General features: G+C 52.8%; 6 protein-coding genes across 6 annotated transcripts; 5 read left to right on the top strand and 1 right to left on the bottom strand.

Annotated features, from left to right (window-relative positions):
* On the top strand, positions 1-3,741 carry BDW74DRAFT_141642 (putative PHD finger domain protein). Its single transcript, XM_073722584.1, has 5 exons — positions 1-502; positions 579-676; positions 738-957; positions 1,008-1,853; positions 1,899-3,741. The coding sequence occupies exons 1-5, from the start codon at positions 323-325 to the stop codon at positions 3,039-3,041; spliced, it is 2,487 nt and encodes an 828-aa protein (XP_073589405.1). The 5' UTR covers positions 1-322; the 3' UTR covers positions 3,042-3,741.
* A 7,228-nt stretch (positions 3,742-10,969) lies between these two features.
* BDW74DRAFT_141619 (uncharacterized protein) lies at positions 10,970-11,650 on the bottom strand. The gene is made up of 3 exons (XM_073722583.1): positions 11,440-11,650; positions 11,296-11,386; positions 10,970-11,181 (listed from the first exon to the last, which is right to left on the bottom strand). Exons 1-3 carry the CDS (start codon positions 11,500-11,502, stop codon positions 11,063-11,065), a joined length of 273 nt encoding a protein of 90 aa, XP_073589404.1. The 5' UTR covers positions 11,503-11,650; the 3' UTR covers positions 10,970-11,062.
* Positions 11,651-15,027: 3,377 nt separating this feature from the next.
* BDW74DRAFT_141615 (uncharacterized protein) lies at positions 15,028-16,623 on the top strand. The gene has a single exon (XM_073722582.1). The coding sequence runs from the start codon at positions 15,066-15,068 to the stop codon at positions 16,284-16,286; it is 1,221 nt and encodes a 406-aa protein (XP_073589403.1). The 5' UTR covers positions 15,028-15,065; the 3' UTR covers positions 16,287-16,623.
* A 457-nt stretch (positions 16,624-17,080) lies between these two features.
* BDW74DRAFT_1354 (DNA replication protein PSF1) lies at positions 17,081-18,666 on the top strand. The gene is made up of 3 exons (XM_073722380.1): positions 17,081-17,313; positions 17,417-17,958; positions 18,106-18,666. Exons 1-3 carry the CDS (start codon positions 17,287-17,289, stop codon positions 18,197-18,199), a joined length of 663 nt encoding a protein of 220 aa, XP_073589402.1. The 5' UTR covers positions 17,081-17,286; the 3' UTR covers positions 18,200-18,666.
* A 524-nt stretch (positions 18,667-19,190) lies between these two features.
* BDW74DRAFT_164535 (sulfate transporter family protein) lies at positions 19,191-22,542 on the top strand (the record flags this gene model as incomplete). Its single annotated transcript, XM_073726275.1, has 5 exons — positions 19,191-19,389; positions 19,466-20,791; positions 20,839-21,038; positions 21,086-21,319; positions 21,364-22,542. 5 exons carry the CDS (start codon positions 19,191-19,193, stop codon positions 22,540-22,542), a joined length of 3,138 nt encoding a protein of 1,045 aa, XP_073589401.1.
* A 969-nt stretch (positions 22,543-23,511) lies between these two features.
* Positions 23,512-25,892, top strand: BDW74DRAFT_141593 (uncharacterized protein). The gene is made up of 3 exons (XM_073722581.1): positions 23,512-25,167; positions 25,221-25,286; positions 25,338-25,892. The coding sequence occupies exons 1-3, from the start codon at positions 23,857-23,859 to the stop codon at positions 25,572-25,574; spliced, it is 1,614 nt and encodes a 537-aa protein (XP_073589400.1). The 5' UTR covers positions 23,512-23,856; the 3' UTR covers positions 25,575-25,892.
* The last annotated feature ends 1 nt before the right edge of the window (position 25,893 follows it).

The following is a 25,893-nucleotide window of genomic DNA, read 5'->3' as shown; positions in this document are numbered from 1 at the left end:
TGTCTCCTTAAGCTACTCTGGGCTCATACTACGACATAACTCCGTCCTGCCTGCACTCTCAGCCTTATCGTAGGTCACCTGACGGGCGGATCTCGACGCGCCTCCCGGAGATTCTGTGAGCTCATCCGTCCTCCTCGCCCGAACACGCCCACCTTTTGGCGTGAACCATTTTCTGATTTTCAGGATCAAAACGACAATTTTGCATGTCTTTTCTCTTCTCTCCTACCTTTAAACATCATCTATCCCACGCGTTGCCGGGAGCTCACGTTGTCCGAAATTTGCCCCTGCGCCGCGGCGCCTTTTTAGGTCTCGAACCGCCTTCATGGTATCGCGAAAGCGCACCCGCTCCGAGGCGGACGCTGCCCCGGAGCAGACCGAGCAGCCACACGAGGAGCCTGGCCTGTTGACGCAGCTTCGGAACTGCTGGGAGTTTGCAAACCTGATGCAGTATATCGCGATCTTTGGGAAACTCATGAAAATCGACGAGGATTTTGGAATCGAGGTACGTGACCACACCAGCCCTAAGAACACTAGTGTACGTGTAATGTATCGCGGGCTGACATCTTTCGCGTCTTTAGGATCTGGAAAACGAATGTCTCAAGCCTGGCCCCTCGGAAAAGCTCTTGGAGATTGGACTCTGTCTCCTCAAATGGGTCTCGTCGCATCGCGGCCTCACGTACGTGCTTAGCCCTGTATTTGCGACTGCGGAAACTTACAAGAGTCTCTCATGGCTGCAGGTTCGATAATTTTGATGAATATACGCGACGCCAGTACAATGCGAAAGCTTCACATCTTACGAATCCCTTCGGGTACGATGAGGTCCCGAATAGGTTCATGGATTTCGATGTATTCCTGAAGCTGCGCGTTCTTCACCAGCTTACCATCTGGACCTTCTGGAACCCCGATCGGATCCGTGATAAAATGCCAGAGCAAAGGGAGGCGGACCAGTTGCAGTGGGTGAGTGTTGCATCTACGCGCTCTTTTGCGACGCGGGCTGACAGGCTTAGCGTATCGAAGAAGTTGGATATGACCGACAAGGCCGCTATTACTACATCTTAGATGACAATAGACTATATCGCCGTACCGACCCTCCCCTTCCTCCTCCGAAACCTGCTAAGTCGAAGACAAAAACGAAGAGAAAGAGTGCACGAGCCGTGAGAGCATCGAAGCGGAGAAAAGTCGCCAGCACGGAGTATGATGAGGAGGAAGAGGAGGACAACTCCGAACTGAACGTCGACGTTGAAAACCCTTACGCGTCGATGAAGTGGGAGTGCATTGCAATTACGTTAGAGGACTACCAAAAGTTTCTTGATTCGTTACGGAACACGAGGGACGCAGATGAGAAGGACCTTCGCGACAGCATTGAAAACCAGGTGCTCCCGATCATTGAGCAAGAGCAAGCGGCACAGGAGCGACAGAAGGTTAAGCGCGAGAAAGAGCTTGTCAACCTTCAACTCCTTGCTGGCGCTAAGAGGTCCAGCCGCCTTGCCCAGAAGAGCGAGAAAGAAAAGCAAGAACGAGAAGCCATTGAGGCAGCTCAAAAGCGGGAGGAAGATTTGGCGGCCGCGCGCAAGGAGGAAGAGCGGTTGAAGAAGATGCAGAATGATCGACATTCCCGTATCATGACCCGCGAGCAGCGGATCAAGGATCGTGAGAGGAAGCGCGTCCTGCACGAGGCTGAGCTGGAAAGGATCGAGGAGGAGCAAAAGAAGCTTGAAAGAGGAGAAAGCCGGATCTCCGAACGTCAGCTCAAGGCTGAATTGGAGAAGCAGCGGAAGAACTTGGAGGATCTATCTCAAGAGGATGAGTGGATCTTCGATTGCTCCGGCTGTGGCGTTCACGGAGAGAACATCGTAAGTTTAATTTACCAGCGCCTGGTAGTCTACTAACGAGGACAGGATGATGGTTCCCACAGTGTCGCCTGCGAGAAATGCAATGTGTGGCAGCACAGCAAGTGCCTTGGAATCAAACAGGAAGAGGCCGAGAGTGAGGACTTCCATTTCGTCTGCCGGGATTGCAAACGCCGCGAGGAAGACGCGAAGCTCCCAAAGTTACCGCCGCTCAAATTCAAGGTTGGCTCTTCGCCGTCCAACGCCGATGGTGACTCTGAGACGAAAGCCATTGCACCTACGAACGATGAAGACGCGGTCGCTCATGGCTCGCCGTCGAAACAACCTTCCGTACCTCAGCATACCCAGCTTCCACTGCTCAATTCTCCTGAACGCCGACCACAGCCCTCGTACGCGAGTTCATTCAGCCCGCCCCGCGCTCCGTTCTCTCCTTCGAAAGGTGTAAATGGAGTTGCTCCTTCTCAAGATCAGCCGAAGCTGCCCCCGATCCACCAGTTTGCCCCCAACGGCCGTGGCCCGCTCCCTCCCGCTCCTTCCTTCGCACAACGACCTTCATCATCTCACTCGATCCACAGCCCGACTCTCCCATCTCCTATCCAAAATAGACCCTCAATGTCACCGACGCAAGGCAATCGGGACGTTGGTCCTCTCGCGGGATTCCCACCCATGGCCTCGTCGGACGGTCCAGTTCCCGGTCCTACGCCATGGACACCTTATGGACAGCATCAGACGCCGCGTCCTAGCACCGCACACCAGGCTTCATTTTCGTCAGTTCACGGCGGAAATGGATCGTTCGTAGCGACTCCTACCGCAAACCGGGCATCCTCCCCACATTCTCATCATCTGCTTTCCGGCCTTAGCCCTACTAAGCACTCGCCACGGCCTCTGACTGCCGGGGGCATGGCGGGGCCACCGATCTTGCCTCCAGTACAAAGGCTAGAGCCAAGCCCGAAATTGATGGGAAGGAGTTCGCCGGATGCGCCCATTCCGCCTCCAGTGAAGTGCATGACGCCGGAGCAGGAGGAGCGCAGGCAGAGAGAGAACGCAATGGGTCTACACGGTCATCTATCACAAGCCAATGGCCAGCATGCGATGTCGCCGTCCATCAACCGCATCCCTCCGCTGGAGCCGTCGCCATTGGTTCCGAAGCCCGAGCCCACACAGTCAGGCTTTGATAGTTCGCGTCCATAGATACCGCAACAACAGTTGAACCATGTTCTCTAATCGACTACTTCCTTTTCCTACTTCATTACGTTAATAATCACGAGCGGCAACACTGAACAAAGCCCACCAGTTCAGCTATCTATGTGGGTCCAGACCCCCATCTGGTCTGGTCTGAGGTCTGTGCTTGTCCGACCATGCCTCGGAAATATTAGCAGCAACAAATCGGTGCGGCTGTTTCACTGATCGGAAGCAGTGGGGACCCCGTGAGGTTAATTGAACGACGGCGCCTGAGACATGACGGCAGCCTCCCGCTGTCTCAAAACCATCAAATCGATAAACAATTTTGTACAATAATCATCTGGTATGGGCGGATCTTTGCCGTGAGTTGGATGGGATGTTGACTTTTTTCTTTATTTCTTTGCCTGCTGTCAGCTTATCTTGTGTCGCCTCATTTTCGCTTTTGGCTTCTCTCTACTGCACGCTTGGGCTTTCCCCTCAGTCAAGTCAGTTCAGGTGTACTAAGAGTTGGACTCGGACGGATGCATGCATACACTACGGAGACTTTATACACAAATGGGTACAACGAATCGGGTCGGATCTACAGGTGCAGTGGTTGGCGTTGGTCTGGTCTGGCATGGAATGGTTTGGGAGCTGGAGTTCGCATACATGAGACACTTACATCTGATAATCTCGTCTTTCGTCAATATTGAAGTCTAACTATTGAAGCCTTATCTGCCAGTCCACCCCCCATGTTTACTCCCGTTTAGGGAATTCTGAACCTAGTCCACCTTCCCCTCCTGCCCATTATCCAAACCTGCCCAAAGGAGAACCATGCGTTAGCACCCACCACTAATGCACTACCATCTCAAACTGCAGATAATGAAATCACCGGTGGCACCATGCCGCATAACCCCCCTGTGGATCTAGCCTGCCCACTGCCCCGTAGCAGCACCGCAGGACTATACCCGTTGTCCATATAAGCAATACTAGCGCTGTAGCCGCATATCGAGGTTGTGACCTGTCCAGACACATAACAAACAAGCTCGTACTGCAGAACGGCAATGCAGAATGTAGAATGCAGGGCGCAAGATGCAAGATGCAAGATGCAAGCTGCACCCGCCGCTCTCCCGCTGCCCTGCCGCTCTGACAGCTGCGGGCGGCTTGCTTACCCGCGCGTGAGACTCAAAAGGATGGCTCGTACGCCGTACTCTGCATTCATAGCTCGTACTTTGTGTGATGCGCTGATAGCGGCGTGAGATTTTGATCTTGACTGCAGGGGGGTAGAAAGGGCGCTTGCAGGTGGCAGGCAGGTGCAGGGGGTTATCTCGGGTAGAAAATGCAGTGCATCTCTGGATTTGTGTTAAAGTGCATTAGGAGAGGTGGAACTTGGTTGCGGATAGAATTTCTTGGTGGGAGAGATGGTGAGAGGATGGGAAGGAGGGTGAGAGACTATGGTCGTCTCGGATGCTAGCAGGACTAGTTCTCGCGATGGGTGAAGATGATCCTGGCTCAGCCTAACCGGAGCCAGTTCTGAAGCTATTGATCGTTACCTGTTCCTACTGCATTTGGATATCCTGATGACGGAACGGGGACTAGGATGGAATAGGTGCATGAGAAACCACTGGGGCCCAGCACACCCAAGGACGATGCAAATAAACGGAAAGCCAACTAACTTTCTCACCGGCAGGTTAACCTGATGTTCAATCTAGAGCTCAACTGGTGGTGATGTGGTGATCAAAATAGGGCGTACATGCTTCTCTACTCTGATGCATACTTGGATACTCCCACTACCCAGGCCTGACACGTCCGATGGAGCGCTGCACATGCATGCCCAAGCCCTAAGCTCCCTCAGATTTGTACCTCATCCCTGCATATCATTCGTACCCCATCCGCCATACGAGTTATTTTCTCGGGTCTGCACTCCACTGGTCTGCGGTAAGCCGAAGGCAGAGAGCCCTGCATGAAAATCTTCCTCTCGCTCTCCACTTCCACCCAATGAGGTACCCACTCTCTGTATCCCAAGCTACAGAATGCGGAGTACAGAATGCGGAGTAGATGCAAAGCCGGAAGTAGTACGACCAGAGAAAAAAAGAAAAGAGCTGGCGGATTGCGTTCCAGATCAGCTTAGACAATGTCTCTGTTTCTCGGGAGGGGTGTACGGCTTGCGGGCGGCTGCTTGCATGCATGCAGGATACAGCAGACCTGGGGCCGTCTTTGCATCTGACGAGTCTCGCCCTAGGGCCTTGACGAGCTTGCGGGGCTGATGTCAGACCCTAGTGTCTTGAGTCGCGATGCCTTGGACGCAATGTATTATCGAGCACACCATCTCGTCACTTACTTTGATCTTCTTCGGGTCGTTGGTGGTACTCGGATAAGTGCATGCAGGACCCTCGGCTCTTGACTCCAGTCTACTCCGTGACTGATATGCGGCTCGAGGCTTGAGACTAGGGGACTTGGCTCGAGTCTGGTTCGCGCTGAGCAGGTCTGAGCATGACCGCGGGGAGACGTGAGGCCGGAGTAGGCTAAGCAAACATGCAGGATGCCTAGCAGGGATCATGTTGCTTAGCTGGGAGGACCATGCATATGCACCCTGCAGATGGCGCGAACTAGATATTGACGACGAGGCAAGACAACATACGTTTCAGATAGTCAGTCCAGGGTCCATATGTGGCATGCAGATTTAGTTCTCGTTGCGGCTGCAATGGTTTTCTAGCGAGCGGTGACAGCGAATAGTGTCACTAAGAGAGAGTATGCTGGGCTCACATTGCCTTGCAAGTGTGGCCTGATATAGAATATAATTTGCCACGATCGAATGTTAGCCCAGTCGAGTGCCGCCATATATATCTATGAATGTCGCATATTAGTGCCGGAATGTCTTACTAGACATTTCTTGATCGTATGTCAAAACATATTATCAAGGAAAGATAGACTTACTTATAGACTTGTACAGCCGTTGGACATACAAATAATCCGCAAGTATACAAACCTCGTCAGATCTACCCTGTCGAATTCATAACTATGCAGAAGCAATGCAGCAGCTATGCATGCAGTATTCAGTCAATAGCGCGCCAGCTAAGCCGCAAGTACGAGTACGATGCATGCTCCGGCCGTATGTAATGTAGTACAGAGTACTGAGTACTCGGACATTCTACAATCACGGTTAGTGAGTACGTACGCAACAGGATACGAAGACGGATCATCGTGTAGTAGAGATTAATCCAAAAGCCACTGAACTCACGACTGGATCACAGAGTCATCACTCATCACTTCCGATGTCTAGGCAGCACTCGTGATGGCATCTCCTTTTCCTGAGGCTGCCATGGCCGAAGTACTCTTACGGCCGTAAGGAGTGGGGACCGCAGGCGAGGGCGGGCACTCAATATCATCATCACAGTGGATCCGGTCCACGGATCCTGCGAGCCTTGGCCAGGCCCAGCGCAAGCATCGACGCTATACCGCATTGAATGTCCCGGCCCGAGGTCAATCGGCGGAGTTTGGCAGCGATCCGCCGATGCCCCGGACCACCGACTGGGGATGCTGATTGGACTGACAGCAGTGACGGGAGGCGGGAGTCCATTTCCGGCTGCTCTGCCATTGCCCACCGACTGTAACCGGATAGGACAGCTCTCTGAGAATCAAACACTGAGATTTGGAATCAGTCTCCTCGGTGCGTACTTAGATTCCAGTTTGGGAATGCGCTGAGCATCGAAATTCACTGAGGCCGGAATTGAGCCCGTCTTGAACGGACAGTCTAGAGCAGATGGAGCATTCCTGGCCCATTTCTGCATGTTGGATCTCGATAAAAGTACTATGGGCTTGTTGCCCTATTTTCTAGGTCGTTCCCAGGAAAGTTCAATCGCCAGAGAACGCTCTCTGCGAAAGGAATAGGAAAATCCGGACAAATGGTGTATCTCTATGGAGTACTGTAAGGTTTGCACTTAACAGGCTTTGACAGCTTTCTAGCCGTTACTTTCGTGGCTCCCGTGCAAGAGCGGATGAAAGAGCCTGATAAATGACGATGAATGTCAATCATCGGCTACAGGACAATCGCCTTCAGAATCCTTGGGGGGATCGAGGGCCGCGCAGCGTGAGTGACAAGTAGTGAGGGGCTTAGGGGTCCAACATTGAAACGAAGACTCCAACAGTAATCAATCCATCCAATTTCAGCCTCAAACGAGATTTCCCCTCGCTAGCGTGTGCCGTCACAGCTGTCATGGAATGAATTCAAGGACAGTCTAGCCAGGGCAAAAACTGGTTGCGATTTGCGATTCACGAGCTCGCGAGTCGCGATCCATCCATCTCCACTATGCACGCCAGTGGCACAGTCCGCTACGGTCCTAAAGGATCCGACCCGGAAGCGCTAGCCCCTTTACCCTGTTTCTCCCCGAATACCCGACCTGATCAAGCATGACTTAGTGATGTCGTTGACTTGCTGATTAACTCGAAACAGTCGGAGGCTTCGGCCGCCACCGACAGCCACTCATAGCCGGCTGATCATGGCGAAAGATCGAACCTAAAAAGTGCCCACATTGTCAAGTGTGTGATCCGATGAGGTTTGGTGATTGCCCGTATCGCAAAGTACGCTCCAGGCTTCTATCACCTGTCCGTCACAGGCGCTTGTCTCCAACAACTATAGAGCGATGGGTCTCGTACTCCGTATGGCGTTGGAGTAAGTCCGGTGCCTCCGAACAAAACCTGAGAAGAACAGTCAATTTCAACTTTCAAGATTCTTGAACGGCGCCCAGCCGAGAAGAGTACGGAGTAAGGTGCTTACTTCGGGAAAGCCGGCGCCTACCCACTCTAACTCTTATTTCCCAGAAGGAGGCCCATTGAAGGTTCGTGCGCTGCCTGCGCATTGGTGCAGATGTCAGGCGCGTTGCCCAGGAAGGGTAAATCAAGTATACCGCCAATTAGGATTATCACGCCAGCGCAACTGTCGCTGCATTAATCTCACAGCGCGTAAAACATGCGAATACCCGTCGCACAGTGCATGGGCGTGTTTCATGAGGGTGATTGACAGCTTATGTACTCCATCTTCTTTCAGCGTCATCTGATAGGCATGCGCGATGATCGACGCCCGGCAGCGGGATCATTTGCCTGAACGAAGAGAGAGCTGACATGACAGCGTTCTCCGTACGGGGAAGCTATTCCCCGCCAACCTACCCGCTAGCCATCAGCTTTTCATTGATGACAATGCTCCACTGACAGCCAGCCATGAATCACAGGTCAGTATCTTCGGAGGCGATACCCGTCCATGGATATAGGCGATTATTGAATATGACAAACATAGATCGATTGCATGTACTCCGTAGTCAACGACATTCAACGACATCGTCTTGAAATCGATGGTCGAATTTGTCCGAACTCCGGTCCTATGTCCGTTGCAAATAGCCTTGTTCGAACTCCGTTATATGAGTGGTCGTCAGCGTCCGCTATGCTCCGGCAGATCTCCATAACACTTTTCGAATGTCATTATATTACCGCTGGGTAAAGCTAACCTCTACCGCTTCAAGCCAACCACAGCACTCGCAGGGAGATTGTGTTGGTTGAAACCATTTGCGACTGCGTACCGCCTAGCTTCGTAATATCCATAGCATCACAAAAGCCGTTAGAACGGACGCTAAGTCGGCGTCTGATAGGGGCTCTATGGAGAATATGCGAGGCAGAAGCCAACGTGACTTAGATGCTATGCGGAGACTGGAAGAAGGGCGCGGTCAACTTCCCACTGTGATCATAGGCGACACCAATGAGATCAAGCAAGTGAGGTAGAAGTGTTGGATGTAACGTCTCAGCCGCTATTCAGCCTGACCTTCATAGTCCATGTCTGAATGCCTGATCCATACCTTGTGGCTTGACAGGTGCAGCTTTTGAGTCATTCGGCGACACCATCGGTGTAGAGAACTCTTAACGCTCATGAGAATGAGCTCCTCTCCATTAAAGCGTGCAGCAACTAGCCTCCCACCGATATTCTGCCGCAGACTTGTAAAGCCTAAACATCAGGTCATTGGACGGGCCCGTGTCCACGTTCGAACGTAAGTTATGTCATAAGGGAAGAACGTGCAGCTTCCTAGGTTGACCTGCTTTACCGCAAGAGCTCGACTCGTGACGCAAAGCCAATTGCAGCGCCGTTCAATAAAAGAGGCATTTGCTTGATGTCATGTCGATCTTACTGTCTATCTCCTGGGGCCACGTTTGTCACTCGTGTGTACGAGCCCTCTCTCCAAGTAGTGGTTTCTGGGAAAGCATGCAGCAACCCGGGGGCTTCGGAATCAGTGATAGGGTCAAAGTGCTATATCATGGACCTGCAAGTCAACAAGATTTAAGGCTCAAGCTTGACGACCGTAGGCCCATAGGCAAGCAAAATACTCCGTATTGTGTTCGGGATCGGGTAGACTTGCCTTCTAGTAGCCTGTCCCTTTCAACCAATCTCTCCTTGATCTCGGTTTAGAAGAGTTGATAGGCCCTCCGCTCCTGCTTACATGAAGACCACCTTCGGCTATCGCTTGCTCGTGAACCTGATTGGAAAACAAGACTTCGGAAAGATTGAGAGTAATGCCTTGGCCATGTTTTGGCACCATTCCTGGAAGGCACTAGGTCCAGGATGGCCCAGGGTGTTGCGCCATCTCCTGCCCTGTAATTTGAGGGGTTGGAAGCCCCAAGTTCTGGTATCGTGCTTTATCGCACCTTCATGATCATCGCAAATAGTGACCCTGGAGATAAGAAGGCGCAATTTCCATACAGCTGCTAAAAAAAGGGCCCCCCTGAGCACCCAAAACGAACATACCGTTCGAGACGCAGTGAGGCGCAGCTTTTCAACCACGGAAATGGCTATAGACGGAACAAAAGAAGGCGGAAGTTGTACGCATTCTTAGCCTTCCAAAACAGCACTCTACTGTTTCAGCAACATGTTATCTTGAAACAGACAAGATAATTCAAGGAAACAACGTCAGGTGCGCTGAGGGGGTTTGACGACGGCAGGATTCGAGTGCTCGACGCCCTGGCGCTGTCAGCCGACCTTCCACGAAGACTCTCGGATTTATGATCAGAGGGGACCGTGAGCAGATCAAGGGCCGGATCTGGAAAGGTGCATCTGCCTGGCGTGCGTCGACCGCTCTAACTCTTTTCTAGAACGCTTTAGAAGGTCTAGTTAGCCACAGTTGAGTTGACCTGTCGAGCGATGAAGGGTTCCGTAAGTTGGCGTCCACGGTTGCTATGGTGCACATGGTGATCGCATCAATCATGTTGCCAGCTGCAGGCTACGGTACGTAACGCCATGACTCGTAATGCTGTGCGTGGCTCTGTATTCATATACATGAGAGGCAGAGATGAGCAGCATGTGGGATCATAAACGCTCTACTGGTAGAATAATCCGTTCGTTTCCTCGAGGGCCTCTGTTATGGCCGGTGGCCGAGATCGGATCTGGGGTGGATGTGAGGATGCAGCAGTCGGAAGGTAGGGCCTCAGCAACACCAACCCCGGATAAATCGCTAGACCGACAAACCAGGAAAATAAACTTTCCCTAGTAGCATGTAGTTCATGCACCTTCTGGCCCAGACCGTAAGACGAAAAAGAAGGAAAGAGAATTCTTCTATTGGCGTTCCAGAGCCGTTCCTGTGCGGTTAATGGAAAGAGGACAAAGAAAATGGCCGCGGAACTTGCTTGGCTCTCTCATTTCTGCGTAAGCCATCCAATAATCCAACCTCTCGAGACGTCCATTTGTTCTTTTTGACAGCCGCAGGACCGTAGATCATGAGTCGGGCACCTGCCGCCATGCATTAACAGCCTCTAAGCCCCCACAACATTACCACTCTGGTTCACTTGCAACCTCACAAACAATGAACTAACCCATGAGTCTGGATTGAGAACCAATGGCGGTGAAGCTGGGGATGCCGCAGGCAGTTTTGACAGCGCGGTACCAACTCGAAGATCAGGGTGGTGATGTTGGTGCATAGTCGTTTTTTGGGAGCAGTTGGCCACCATCCAATCGCACCCATAGGGTTCTATTTTCCATTAAACCGCTTCTCTTCCGTTCCGTCAACCTGGTGTCCTCAAAGTAGCTTGGCAAAAGTTTCAGTGACCGCCACCTGCGGAGGTCCTTCTGTCGGGTCCAATAGTGGTCGCTCTGAGGAGGAAGAAGGAGCGGCTGGTGAGTAGGTGGTACATCGAGCTGCAAGCCAGGAGATGAGTACGGAGTAGCCAGTATACCCAAGCGAGGACGGATTATGTACCTAAAATGGCAGTCAACATTTCGCTTCGGATATGAAGGACGGAAAACACCTGCGCTTGTTGGCGATAGAGAGCCCAGGTCGCCAATACAGCATAGGCCTCACGTGTTGAAAGCATGGACGAGCGAAGGAACTGAAGATCGCAGCCTATACTGTGATGGGTTAGACTGGACCAGGATGACAGGTGCCATGAGAATAACCAGGAGATAAGCAACCCAAGATGGGGGACAAAGTTCTGGTCGCCAAGTCCCTGCCAGTGTCATGCAGCCTGTCACTGTCAGGACGAGGACACGAGAAACGAATAAGATGTCGTTGTTATCAAGGAGCAGTTGGATAAAGTAAAGTGCAAAGTTAGCCGGGGTGGAAGGTGTGAAGCGATCCAGAGATGAAGCGATTGAGGTGACTTTGGCCCTGTCGTCACTGGCCTCGGAGTTAATACCCGAAAGTCCATGGACTTTGAGAAGGCGGCGGGATCGATCAGTCTAATCCCTGCTATGTAGGTACTTGCCGCCCAGGATGTTGTTCGATATGGCACAGCACCGGGGCTTGAAGATAGAAGCAGATATATGGAGAGTAGATATGAGGTACTCGGGGCTACTCACTTCCGTGATTCCGACCTTGTCGTCTTCCAGGTCGCGACGGGTTACATACAGATGCAGGTGACCTCTCAGCTGTACCTAGACTGCCTACAGGGGGCTGTCGGAGCCTCAAGCCAGGGGGGCGAGGAAAGCTCTCCACGGTGATACGGATTGCGGAGTTGGCTTGGTTTGTACCCCGATATGTACCTACGCATCACGGAATCGCTAGCTGAAGTACAACCCCGACAGACTGGATACTGGTCCCCGATTGCCCGATAGTCCATTATGCACGGATGCGTCGACAAGCAGAACCTAAAGTCAAAGTTACAAGTCAAGAGGCCCTGGAGAGTAATTGCCATAACTATCTTCGTACTACCTACAAATCTATGCCGGGGAAAGTACTACTGCTAGCAGAGAGAGGAGCGCAGCTGGATCGATGATGATCTGCTGGTGCTAGACCGTCTGCGAATGATAGCGTGAATGGAAAATGGAGCCCCAGCCGATGCGCAGCCAATGAGGAGCACATGGCAAATTAGCACGGTGTCATCGAGATGAGCTCGAGTGGAGTCCCTCTTAATCAGCGGGTCCGGAACCGTACCTGTTGTTCGCCCACTTGGGACTAGTGCGCTCTTACTGCTTGAGCATAACGAGCACTATGCACACTGCACAGAGGCACAGACGACACAGCTTCTGTATTCTTGGTTCCCTGGCTGAAGTCGGCCATGACCTCGCTATGTACCTCTGCTCGCGAACTTGGTAGCGATGGCTGCGATGCCACTTCCATGGACAACTTTCTGTTTGGCTTTCTCCTATCAAACATCGCAGGCTAGAGCTGCCTGCTCCCGAACCAACTTTTGTGGGGAGGAGACCCCCTCAATTTCGCCCCTACCTGCCGTCATCATGGCCGTGGCACAGCACGCAGTTGACTGAGATGAGGGCTACATATACTGCAATTCAATCTGCCAGTTCTCCTGGGATTGACCAGTTTAGGGCTCAAGATGCCAAGTCCGCTGCCAGGCTGAGTGTCTGAGCGTTCATGGTGGAGAACTGTAGGGCGATCGCCATCCGCGCAGAGCTCCACCCCATTTTCTCCGCCGTACGGGCTTACGAGCTGTCACGAACGGGCGAAGACCAACCCTCCGTTGGGGGATGTTCATCAAGAACGTGGAGAGGAGGGAAGTTTGGTTGACGTCCGAAGATTGCATCCATTTGACGATCTGGGACTCTGGGGGACCCGCCACTCACCTGTCAGGCTGTTAGTGTCAGTAGTCAATGTCAGTCATTAGTATAATCCGGTAAGTTCGGGACTCTGGGGATAGACTTGTACGACTAACTACTGATGCGATAAGAACCGGCGGCCGAGATGAGGCCGATCATTTATCTAGCTAGGCTCTGCCGTCCTGATACGCCAACGCGGGGAATCGTCTGCATCCGGAAAACACTGGCAGTCCACCCTGACCCTAGAGTGCCTTCTCTATAACCTCGCCATTTGATGCAGCATTTGACTTTCTTGGCCGCCCCGATCATTCCATATCTTCGATTAATTCACCTTCGAGTGGTGATAGGTCCACTAGCTGTCATGGCCAGATTGTCTAGTGCCTCCTGTTCGTACCTACAGTAGGGCCTGGCGCAGTCAGTCAGGGCCCACCGAGCGAGCCACAGGGCCACAGGGCCCAGGTAGCCCCGCGGCAGAAGCTCGCCAAATTAAGCTGTCACAGCCTCTACAGGGAGTATTATTAGGTGCTTATTGACAGATCCTGCTTCTGTGCCCTGTTGCGAGTCATCCGCTAATTTAAGACCTGGAGGAGTACGGGGTTACGGTTTGGGGGGAGGCAGCAGAGCCGGATTTGGCAAAGCAGAGAGTTTCGCCCCAGAGTTCTAGAAACATATGCAGGATTCTTCTCCTTCAGATGCTGAATAGATTTGGCACAAAAAGTAGTTCTGACAGGGCCAAACTGGAAACAACCGGTGAAACTGAGGGCCATTGTAGAGGCATGATTAGGGGAGCGCAGAATGGATGGATTCTAGATAGAAAACGTCTCAAGGGCCCAATCAGAAAAAGGGAGAAAAAGAGCGAAAGACAAAAATAAAAAGAGATTAAAGAAATAAAATAAAAAGCTCAAAGAAAACAGCAAAGACGGCGTCCCGAGAGTCTGGTAAGAGACTAACTGCACTGAGACAAAGACCAGCCCTCAGGAAAGACTGATTTAATTCTGGCTGATGATTTTCACTAGACTAGAGTTGCAGCAGAACTAGCAGCGGGTCCATGGTTGCGCGCTGCCAGAAAACGAACGCCGCATATCTGCACTGCAGTCTTAAACAACTTGATATCCACCCTCCTTTGCTTCTACAACCAACAACAACAACACAACACAAACCCGTCCACTCCTCTTCCATCCATTGCCTGCCTGCCCTCCCATAAGGCACCAATAGCCAGTCCTCTCCCGCTTTTGTCTCTCCGCCTCTTATTGTCTGAGTCTCTTTCTCTCTCTCCCCTTTCAGACTCTCCGTCAACAAAGCTCCCTCCTCTATTTATTGCCGGCACATCATCCTCAATTCGGTCTTCTACTGCCATTGCTTTTTCCAGACAGAATCAATCCTAGGTGCCTGATTCCAGCCACCTTCAGGTCTGAGTCGTTTGTCTTAGTTTGTCAGCCGATAAGAGGACTGTTGCCTGTCTCACCTGGTTTCCGCTCTGGCCGGAATCCTCACCCCTCAATTCAGCACCAGGGGCTTTGACAGCTTCATCTCAGCCTCTCTTCTGTCTAGTGATCGACAGACGCAGCCGCCTAGCTTCGCCATCCCAAGATCCTGAGCAGAGTTGGCTCAAAGAGTCAACAATAAGAAGAGCTTCTCTCCCGCGGCGGTTCCAACGCCCACAATCCTCTTTCGCAAGATAGAATCATGCAGCAGCGACTGATCCGAAATCCCCCACCCTCTCCTCCTCACTCCAACGACGGCGACTTCGCCTCCGACGCTGATATGTACTCAATGTACGGCACTCCAGAGCCCTATGCAGGTGCCGGGCAAGGAGGCGATGAGAGCTTCAGCGAGCAGAGTGCGGTGGGAATTGTAAGTGACTCAAGCATCCTGACTCCTCTACCATGAACTAACATGATCTCTTAGAACATCCGGTATGCGCCCACAAGCGACTATCCTCAGAATGCGTCTCTCCATCATCCGGTAAGTTGTCAGATCTCTCTTGTCGTTTGGAAACCGCGACCAAGCAATGACTAATGCAAGAATAGATGATGCACAATGGTACTCGGGTTAGTACGCCACCGACCGATGACGGTTTTGCTCCTGGGAGCCTTGATTCAACAGCGTCCACTAGGTGGTCGTCGCCTGGACGGCGGCAGAGTGCCGCACGAGCGCGAGTGCTGAGGTCACCCAAGCAGCGACGCAGGACAAAGAACCGCAACAATACGGACCCAGCATTTGCTCTCCCTGAGCCTTTGAGTATCCTGACGCAACACTTGACCCATATCGACGTCAAGGACATGGACAAACATGTTAACCGACCGGTTGAGGAACGCCTTGCTGAAGTGCACAAGAAGGAAGGAAAAATCCCTAGGCCCATGAACTCTTTCATGCTCTACCGTTCGGCGTACGCCGAGCGGGTCAAAGAATACTTCCGACAGCAAAATCACCAAGTGGTGTCGTCTGCGTCGGGCGTCAGCTGGAACAAGGAAACACCAGAGATCCGGGCAAAGTATGAGCGGCTTGCGGTCATCGAGAAGAGGAATCACCTCAAGGCACACCCCGGCTATAAGTTCACCCCAACAAAAGACAAGCGAAAGCGTGGGACACTCGACGAAACCCGTTCCTTCAACAGTGAGTTCGGCGAGACCCCTGACGGCAGCCCAGCGTCGCGCCATATCAGCCGGCTCAGCACGTTCAGCTCCCCAGAAATCAGCAGTGGGTGGAACAGCGGGCATCCGACGCCGCCTGACATGGGCGACCACGGCTTGCCGACAGAGTATGGCTTCCCCCCATCGTGGCCCACAAGCCATCCTGCCCGACCACCATCAGGAATGATGCTCACATCCGATCCTTCATCACACTACATGCAACACCCCTCTCGCCCAGAAAAGATACACTATGCTCCGTCGACAGCCCTGGCTGGCCTACCCGGCGCAGCCCATCACGACCTCCTTCAACCTCAGGGACAAGCAGGCGGCCAGGTCGACCCTGCGCTGTTAGATTATCCCAATGGTTCACTACACTATGACGGCGGAAGCCATCATGCCTATGGGCACTCCCATTACCCAGTGTGGCAGGAGTCCGGTGCCAATGCCTATGCTCCGTTCGAGGCTGCCATGGAACCCAGCCCGAACCCCTACTCTGGAGCCCCGCCAATGCGACCCGGTGTGGACGGCCACGAGGCCTGGGAAGGAGGCCAAGCGGCGGCCCTTGATCCCGCTGGCGGTGAATTCGATAACTGGCTAAACCACCCTAACGGGTATTGATACCCCTGATTCTGAATCATGTAATAATGACGAGCTGGATGAACCTGCTGGACACTGGTACATGGATCCGCTTGTCGTCCAATCCTTTCCTTCTCCCTGCCTGAACAACCTCGTAATTGAAGTTTCCCGGCAATGAAAACTCGCATGACGGTAGCCTGGATGGTCTTTGTCTTGCGTACGAACGATGCGCTTCCCTTATTTTTCGCACTGATATATCTTCTTCTTCTACTATCTGTTTTGTTATTGTCTTCCCCGAGCGCATCCGGGCGGTGGTCTGTTTTTCTTCTTGCCATTTGGGTGGCTATTTCCAGGATTTGTCACATAGAGGTATACCAGCTTAGGGCATGATACTTATCCACCTGTTAACCCTTAATTAGACTAGAAAACTATTTTCATGGTTATTATGCTCTCCAAGAGAAATATGTTCTCCGTAGCTCCTTTCGTAATGATCAGTAGACTACCACCTCGTCCGCTAAGTTCAAGACATGGATGGGGCTGGCTCGAGACATCGACAGTAGCTCGGCTGGCATCCAGAGGTAAGAACCCAGTCCCATCGATGTAGTGACAAGACCGGCCAAGAACACCAAGAAGAGGCGCATCTTGCAGACTTGCGGTTGGAGTACAGAAACAAAGAATCGAGGGGAAATCCAAGAACGTCAAAGATAGATACCACGCGACAGCTACCAAAATCTGACCGTAGGTACCCCAGTCACGTGTGTCGCGTTGAATCACCGCGATAAGGTCGAGACAGACAAAGGAAACCATCGACAACACGAACACGCCCTGATCAGACCAACAAATCGCTACAGCAGAAGCAAAGGAGTTCTACGGCTAGACTGAGCCACATCTTCAACTATCTCCTCGGCCATCAATCGCACCCCGCAATCCCTCGGAAACGCGTCACGATTCTCACGAAACGCCATAACCATAACCATAACCATAACCACCACGCCCCGACCACGCCTTGAAAACCACCGATTGCATTGCCCCAAGCCACACAATGTACGGCGAACTAGGGAACAAACTGGTATGACCATGGCAGAACATCCCAAGCCCCAAGAATCCCCCAAGAAGATCCCAGGAAAGGTTCTAGAATGTGCTAACTGCTAACCAATTCATCCTCTCTTCAGGTTCAACACGCCAAGCGCACCCAGTCTCTCGCCCACCTCCCACCCTACCAAACCGAGCTCGTGCGCACCGTCGCCCGCGAAGTCCGCGACCTGGACCGCGACCTCGCACACCTCCTCGCCCCCTTCGAAGGATCCTTCAATCCGTCCCAAGAACCCGCTGTCGCGTGCGCCCTGCTAGTCGACCACCTCTGCATCCGGCGCAACAAGCGCTGCCTCCTAGCCTATCACCGCGTGCGCACCGAGAAACTAGAAGAGCTATGCTGGAAGGGCATTGATGTACTGGAGCAACAAGCGGCTGCTGCGGGGGAAGGACAAGCCGGAGGGCCGAATGCAAACAATGCAGGCACCCCGGGTGCAAGCGGGAACGAGAGCTCGCTTAGTCCCGAGGAGGAAGAGTACTTCCGGCAGTATAGCGACATGCTGGCTACGTATAAGGGGCAATGGACGGATATCGATCTTACGGGGAGTCTAGAGCCGCCAAAGGATCTGTTTATTGACGTCAGAGTTCTGAGGGATGCGGGCGAGATTCAGACGGAATACGGGTATGCCTTCACCGACTCTGCGGCATGTACAGATACAGATCTGCATAGTAGTAGTGGTAGTAGCAGTTCCTTGCGTCTGCGTCTGCATCTGCTTCGCTGTCTGTTTGTGCGTTTGTGCGTTATGCGCCGCTAACGTGGTTGTTGCAGGGTGATCAACTTGACGAAGAACAGCCAGCTGTACGTGCGGCATGGCGATGTGGAACGGCTGATTGCGCAGGGCTTCTTGGAACGGCTCAGTTAATTGCGCCAGTGGTCTGATGCGATGCGATGTGATGCAGTGCAGCGTGCTTAGCGGCGAGGTTACGTACGACGCCATGGTATGGTCCAAGTTGGAGTTGGGATTGATTGATTGATTTTCATTTTTCGTGATACCCTTGTTGTTTCTGAGGCGCTAGACATACACCATTTGCAGTAGACCGTAGCTACTGCAGACCATCTCTTCATCATTTTTAGTTCGATAGCCAATTTGCTTAAGAAGACGGGAATCGGGGTCGGCCCGGATATCGGTCTCTACATTCCTGGATTTTATCCCTTGACTGCTAGACAGAATGAGGTGCGCGGAGAGCTTGGCTGGCAGCTGCTGAGCCTGAAGTGGAGTGGAGGTAAAGCCAAACGCTCAAGCTGCACGTCAAGCAGGTGCAACGTTATTCCCGCACGGCCGCGCAGCTTAGCTTGCTCCGTTGCTTCGTTTCGGCCGATCTCCGATAAGCTTGTCGCCGTTGTCGGACTTGCACTGTACACAAAGTGCTGCAGTTGCTGTCATCATCTGTTTTACACAGACACCGGCGCCCGTCAATTAACCCTCTCGTCCCCTCTCTAACACTCCATGGACCCCAGTAGAACCGACCTAAGGCGACGGCCGGGCAGGAACCAAGTGGGCCTCGCCAGAATCCAGAACCCAGAATCCCCTCCAGGCTCCAGATAAGAAAGACTTTTTACTCAATTCGCCGATAACAGCCCTGGTAACCCACCAAAGCTTGCAAGCCTGCCTGTTGTCGTCCAAGGCTGCTCTGACTCTGTCAGTTCAGCTTCTTCACTTTCTCTCTCCCCTCTCATGTCGTCGCCTGCACGCTCCGGGCGTTGCGAATTGCTCCCATCGCCCTAGTCCAGTTCTTGCGTCATCACCCCAACCGCCGACAGCTGGGATTCGAAACTCGCCTGCCTACGTGCTTGGTTAGAGCCTCTGTTGCGAATCAACTTTCTTTCTGTTATTTACTCGTGCATTGACAGCTATGGGCGTTTTGGGGCGCCGGCAGCGCGCCGACTCGCGGGCTTCACAACCTCCGCCAATATCCAATGACAATGTCGCATCCGAGACGATCGATGTGCACCCCGGGCCGGAGTCAGAGTCTTTAATACCTGGAGGGCTGGGGACAAGCTATAGGACGCCGAGCCGGTCGTTTTTCCACCGTTCCTTCCACAATGCTTCCGGTATGTCTTTCGATCGAGATGAGGACCTTATGGTCCACGCGATGGCTAGATTTACTCTTACTGACTGGGACTTTAGATCCGGCGCACTACTCCTCTCATGGCCTTCGAGAACAGTCTGCAGAATTGGCTTCCCTCGCCCTATCCCGGGAACCAAGGGCTCTACCACCAGCGATGGATATTTTTCGACCTGTGGATGGTTCGACTGACTCAGATGCGCCATTGTCGTTTCCAGGCTCGGATAGGACGGACGAGGTAGGCTATTCGCAGACAGTCCATTCGGGAGCCTCGTCGGTGTTGACAGCTTTGATTCGTGAACCATCTGCCAGCGTCAACAAGGATCAGGAAGAAAGTGTTGGGAATGACCATGATTTGGATGAGCATAGCCAAACAGTTAGACCATCGACTTCGGGCGGTGCTGAAGAAGAGGATGCGAGCACGGAATGGACGTCTTTGCTGGCCAAGACGCATTCGAGGCCTTCCAGAAGCTATGGGGGAACGGGTGATGTCGAGAGCCAAGTGCATATTCCGAGGAAGACGCCTGGAACTATTTCCCTCGCCATGTCGCAGATGTCAACGTGCTTTCAAATATTGAGTCACCCGAAATCGTGGGACCGCCGGGCAGTTTGGCAGCAAGGTGTTGTGCATCCGCTGAGCCTGCTGCCCTCGGTATTCCTTGGTCTTCTGTTGAATATCTTGGATGCACTCTCATACGGAATGATTCTCTTTCCATTGGGCGAGCCGATATTCTCGCACCTAGGATCTGATGGTATATCCATGTTCTACGTGAGCACCATCATCGCACAGCTGGTCTTCTCCTGCGGAGGCTCGATATTCCGTGGCGGCGTTGGAAGCGAGATGATCGAGGTCGTCCCATTCTTTCACCAGATGGCGTATACGATTCTGGCCAGGGTCGGGCAAAACAATCCCAAATCAGTCATAGCCACAACAATCCTAGCGTTCTCGGTCAGCTCCATCCTCACCGGGTTGGTATTTTTCCTGATGGGGACATGCAAGATTGGCTCTCTCATTGGGTTCTTTCCCCGGCATATCCTCATCGGATGTATTGGAGGAGTAGGCTTCTTCCTCATCTTAACCGGCCTTGAGGTATCAGCTCGACTGCCTGGGTCATTTGAGTTCAATGCACCCACCATGGAGAAACTTTTCCATCTAGCCACGATCCCCCTTTGGGTGACGCCGTTGGCACTTGCGATCGGTCTCCTTGTCTTGAAGCGTTTCGTCAGATCTAACTATCTAGTTGGTGTTTATTTCATTGCGGTCGCCCTGTTGTTCTATATTGTCAAGTTCATTGCGCATACACCCATGACTTCATTGCGGAATAGCGGCTGGGTCTTTGATGCCCCTTCGTCTTCTAATCCGTGGTACCACTTTTATACCCTCTATGGTGGGTCAACTGCTGTTTCCTGGTCTGTCGCTGTCTGACGTTTTTAGATTTTTCGGCCGTCAACTGGCCTGCATTTGTCGATACCATCCCGGCAATGTTTGCGCTCACGTTCTTCGGAATCCTTCACGTTCCCATCAATGTGCCGGCGTTGGGAATTTCCACTGGCGAAGATAACCTGAACGTTGACCGCGAATTGATAGCTCACGGTGTAACGAATGCCCTCTCGGGATTCGCTGGTAGTATCCAGGTATGGTCGTTGTCAATGTTCGGAGTATATGTACTAATACTGTCTAGAACTATCTCGTATATACCAATAGCTTGATGTTCATTGACAGTGGCGGCAACTCTCGCTTGGCTGGTGTTATGCTTGCAGGAGCTACTGCGGGCATCATGCTGGTGGGTCCTGTGATAGTGGGATACATCCCTGTGATGGTTGTAGGGGCTTTGATTTTCCTGCTGGGAATTGAGTTGATGGAGGAGGCTCTTGTCGACACTTGGGGAAAGCTGCATCGGCACGAGTATTTGACGGTGAGTTCCATTTCGTGGTTGATGAGCTGCGGCTGACGTTTTAGGTTGTCATCATTGTCGCGACTATGGGCGTATGGGACTTTGTTGCCGGCATTCTGGTTGGCATTGTCCTGGCGTGCTTGAGCTTCGTCGTTCAAACGTCGCGGAAGTCTGCCATCCGGGCCACATACTCTGGCAAAGTTGCTGGCTCCACAGTTCGCCGCCCTCCGATCCAACACCGGTACTTGAAAGAGGCTGGACAGCAGACCCTCATCCTCAAACTTGGCGGATATCTATTCTTCGGGACGATTGTGGATGTAGAGAACACGATGCGAGGGTTGATCGAAGATGAAGCATTTAGCCGGCTTCCAATCAGGTTCATCATTTTGGACCTGTCCCGGGTATACGGCATCGACTTCTCGGCAGCTGAGGCGTTTACTCGTATCAACCGAATCTTGAAGAAGAGGAACGTGCGCATGACGATCTCTGGGCTTGATGTGGAAGGAGAAGTCGGCAAGAGCCTTCAGAATGTGGGGTTGCTTGAACCAGAGTTGGGCGTCCGGATATTTGAGGACTTGAACTCTGCGTTGGAGTGCTGCGAGAATGAATATCTCAATGTCTTCTATAGCCACCGAGAAGCGTTGCTAAAGAGAAAGGCGAGCCCTCAGAACCTAGAAGTTCCAACAACGCAGGGGCGACCCCAGACCGCCGATGCTATTTCTGGCTCGCCCCGCCATCAATACCTCCAACGCGCAGCCACAACAACCCTCAGCGAAGATGAAAGCGCGATCCTCGTCCCGGCCGCCTGGTCCGCTATGCGCCAACCCCTCCCTCTGCTCCTCCAAACCTTCCAAGGCTTGACCTCGCGCAACGAAGACTTTTGGTTCGCTGCATGCCCTTATTTCGTCCGCACAACATATGCAGCAGGTACCATTCTGTTCCAAGAGGGTGAAGTCGCTGATGCATTCTACCTCCTTGAATCAGGCATGCTTCGTGCAGAGTATGAACTTCCGCAGGGCCGGTACTTTGAACTGATTGTCGCCGGACGACCGTGCGGCGAGCTACCCTTCTTCAGCGAGACGCGCCGAACTGCGACGGTCAAGGCCGAGCAGGATTGCGTGACGTGGAGCCTTGATGCAGATAACTGGAGGGCGCTTAGAGAGGAGGAGCCGGATGTCGCGCGCGAATTGTTGACGGTTAGCTTGAAGCTGACGACGGAACGGATGGATAGTATCACTTCGTAAGTGTTTCGCAGACTTGGCACTCTAAACTGGGCGCTTGCTAACCTGGATACAGTTATGTTCTAACGACGGCGGCATGATGTGATGACTTTGAGTGGCTGTGGTGAACCTTTTTTTGGTCGGTCAGCGTTTGCATTCGTAGTTTTGCATGTGGTTATGCAGGAGATGGATGGATGGTCGTAGATATATCCTCATTTGTGGTTTGGTGTGGGGGCTGTTATTCTTAGCCATTGACAGTTCTTCTCAGAGTATCGAGTTGCCCGAACAGAGAGAGCGCACAGAACTTCTGTGCGCCATGAGGCTCTTACCTTTGCCATAATATTATAGCATTCGGGGCTACCGTAAGCTTACTTTCCCCTCGGCACTTGGTGGGCATAGGTTGAGTTTCAGGCACAGACTGTGACAAGACTGGCAGATTGCAGAGTCTGGATCAATCGATTCTAGAATCTGACAGCGGGGTATGGAGTATGGGCCCCAGCACGCGGTGGACTGATAACGTAGTCAGGCATGGACCGGAAATTTTCTGTTTGCTTTGACGCCTGAGCATATGCACTCCGGAGGGCTTCATGCAGAACCCAACCTGTTTGTACAACAGCGGGTCATTGTCGGATTGTCCTTGCATCTTGGAAAATCAGGATTGGGAATTGACAAGGCTGAGCCGCTGAGGTCAGTGGGGCAACGGCGATTCGCTTGCAAGTTTATCGATACCTAGGTACAGGGAGCCAGGGACGGTGCCTAGGAAGACAGTCAACCTTGGATTCACTCGGGATGGACCGTGATGGTCCTCGGTAGAAGTCAGAAATACAGTCAGCGGTAAACATGATTCAAGTAGTTTCATCAACCGCCAGGATAGCAGTCTTTGTAGCTCCTCTGTAAGCCCAGCCACTGCATAACTGGCCGATGTCATTCTTGATGATCAGCCGCCGCCCAATCGACCCAATGACGCTGATTCCCCCACTCCAGCTGAGCCGCCCGCTATACCGCAGCCCTCCCCCTCCTCTCGTCTCTCCTTCTCCTCTTCTTATTATTCCTTTGTCGCTGTGCTTTCATCGCTGTTTCATCCGTTGCATCTTCACTCTCTCCCGGTTGGTGCTGGTGCCTGGCGCTTCAGCCGCACTGCCCCTCGTCTTCCCATTTGGCCCCCACCACTCACAGCCATACCTCTCTTCCTATCGGCCCAGTGCCCTCTGACCTGGCTCTTCTCATCCTGCCCACCTTGCATTAGCCTTCGTGTTCCTTTCCCACAATCTTATATTTATCTCCCGAGCCGAGCCTTATATATCGTGCGGTCATCTCACCTCATCTATCTTCTCAAAAATGTCTCGTCGTCGACACGGGCGCCGTTCGCTCTCCTCGGAATCTGAAAGCGACTTCTCAGAGACTGACTTCTCGATGATGGAGGGCGCCCGCAGACATGTCAGGAGACGTTCCATCTCCCGTACCCGCTACGGGCCCAGCTCAACCCAGTACCTAAGCCCTCACGGGCATCTCTATGAAGACGTCCACATCAAACGCTCAGCTTCAACCGGTGCCCGGCGTGACCGCGAGCGTCAGCGCGAAAAGGAGCGAGACCACCGTGACAGGGAAAGGGACCACCGAGACCGCGAGCGAATTGACCGCATCCAGCCCCAACCTTCGACCGTCATCGTCGACATCAAAAACGACTCACGCAACACAAGCTCCAACAAGAACCGCAAGCAGCACCGCGAGTCGGCCTCTCATAACCTGGAAGAAAATTATATAGACCCGTACGATGACGAAATCGACGAGGCGGCCATCCGCCGCCGGCACCGGTCCAGGGCTCGCGCTGCTACGACCAGCGTCTCCCACTCCCGTGATGCATCGCCCTTCCACGCTCCCGCTCGCGACTATGATCTCGTAATCGACCAGCGGCTGCTGGAGAAGAATGACCAACGTCAGGACCTTGAGCTCCTGCGTCAGCAGCAGGAGATCGAGCGCCTTGAGCGGAAGCTCTCCCGCCACCGTGACCGTAAAGAGCAGCCGGAGATTCACATCGTGAAAGAGGAGGAGCATGATCGCTACGAGGACGACATGACTGATCGACTACGGCGGCTGCAGCGGTACGAGGAGCAGGAGCGTTTAGAGGAGGAGAAACGCAAGGCCGAGCGCCGGTATAGGCTGCAGCGGCTGGAACAGGCCGAACGTGAGGCCGCCGAGCAGGAAGAGGTGCGCCGGAAATTACGTCATGAGCAGCTTGTTGAGCTGCAGAAGAAGATTGAGGAGGAAGAAGAGAAAGAGCGCATTAAGAAGGAGATCCGTGATGAGGAGGCACGTATTGCCCTTGCCGAGCAGGAGAAGAAGGCTAAGGAGGCGAGGATGAAGGCTGCTGCTGTGGAGGAGTGGAAGCTTCAGCAAGAGCGTGCTGCCATTGCGGCAAGGGAGGCTGCGGAGAAGCGCGATAAGGAGTTCAAGGAGCGCCTACGTCTTGAATTTGGCATGACGCCCGAGGAGTTTGCGGACTTCATGAAGAAGAAGGATAAGAAGGAGGAGAAGAAAGAAGAAAAGAAGGAGGAGAAGAAAGAGGAGAAGAAAAAGGAGGAGGAAAAGGAAAAGAAAAAGGAGAAGGAGATCAAGGAAATTGTCGACCATAGGTCTGCTTGGATCAAGGTATGCCTCAATATTTCCCTCTGCAGCATCTCCGTCCTAATCTGAGCCAACAGGTCAACCGTAAATACCTCCTCCCAGAAACCCTAGATGCCTTCCGCCTCCCCTGGAAGTGGGATGAGGTAAGCCACTCAGCCCACTCCACCCTTTCTGATAACTAACAACGCACCCAGGATGACGGCAACTTCCTCGTAATCATGACCTGGATCGACGAAGACCTGCAAGACGAGCTCTTCGCGCACACCCGCCGCATCCGCGAGCGCGAGCGCGAACGCCCCGAACGCAAGATGATCACCGAGACCTCCAATACGCTGACCGAGCTGCGCGTGAACGACCGCGACAAGGACCGCATGTACCTCGTGCGCAAGAAGAGTCCCGGCCGGAAGAGGCTCTTCTTCACGGGAATCTAATTCGGCGGCATCGTTGCGTCTGCGTCTTCGTCTGCGTTACTTCGCCTATATACGGTTGCTTCAGTTTGGACTTGATGAGTGGGCGGATTGGTGCTTATCTATTCGTTCATCTATAGTTGATGTTGTGTTTGGTTTTGTCTCCACTTTTACCACTTATATCCCTTTGCTTTTTGGATGATTCCATCAGGCTCTCCTTGTTTACGAATGAGGAGCTGCTTGTGAAGATAGCTTGCCTGTCTTGTGTTGGATGTCATGAGTTGTGATTCATCTCGCTATTTACGATACAGATATGATTGAAACGATTTGACGATTGATACGT

This window comes from Aspergillus multicolor (genome assembly GCF_047715735.1).
Source record: "Aspergillus multicolor strain CBS 133.54 unplaced genomic scaffold BDW74scaffold_1, whole genome shotgun sequence".
Lineage (NCBI taxonomy): Eukaryota > Fungi > Ascomycota > Eurotiomycetes > Eurotiales > Aspergillaceae > Aspergillus > Aspergillus multicolor.
This window is presented reverse-complemented; position numbering and strand designations above follow the sequence as displayed.

Coding starts and splice junctions, on each gene's coding strand:
- BDW74DRAFT_141642 (XM_073722584.1), top strand. CDS start 323: ATGGTATCGCGAAAGCGCACCCGCTCCGAGGCGGACGCTGCCCCGGAG. Junction 503..578: donor ACGAGGATTTTGGAATCGAG/GTACGTGACCAC, acceptor TCGCGTCTTTAG/GATCTGGAAAACGAATGTCT. Junction 677..737: donor TCGTCGCATCGCGGCCTCAC/GTACGTGCTTAG, acceptor TCATGGCTGCAG/GTTCGATAATTTTGATGAAT.
- BDW74DRAFT_141619 (XM_073722583.1), bottom strand. CDS start 11,502: ATGACACTGGCAGGGACTTGGCGACCAGAACTTTGTCCCCCATCTTGG. Junction 11,387..11,439: donor CTTGGGTTGCTTATCTCCTG/GTTATTCTCATG, acceptor ATCACAGTATAG/GCTGCGATCTTCAGTTCCTT. Junction 11,182..11,295: donor GCTCTCTATCGCCAACAAGC/GCAGGTGTTTTC, acceptor CCTGGCTTGCAG/CTCGATGTACCACCTACTCA.
- BDW74DRAFT_141615 (XM_073722582.1), top strand. CDS start 15,066: ATGATGCACAATGGTACTCGGGTTAGTACGCCACCGACCGATGACGGT.
- BDW74DRAFT_1354 (XM_073722380.1), top strand. CDS start 17,287: ATGTACGGCGAACTAGGGAACAAACTG. Junction 17,314..17,416: donor GCGAACTAGGGAACAAACTG/GTATGACCATGG, acceptor TCCTCTCTTCAG/GTTCAACACGCCAAGCGCAC. Junction 17,959..18,105: donor GAGATTCAGACGGAATACGG/GTATGCCTTCAC, acceptor TGGTTGTTGCAG/GGTGATCAACTTGACGAAGA.
- BDW74DRAFT_141593 (XM_073722581.1), top strand. CDS start 23,857: ATGTCTCGTCGTCGACACGGGCGCCGTTCGCTCTCCTCGGAATCTGAA. Junction 25,168..25,220: donor ATAGGTCTGCTTGGATCAAG/GTATGCCTCAAT, acceptor CTGAGCCAACAG/GTCAACCGTAAATACCTCCT. Junction 25,287..25,337: donor TCCCCTGGAAGTGGGATGAG/GTAAGCCACTCA, acceptor CAACGCACCCAG/GATGACGGCAACTTCCTCGT.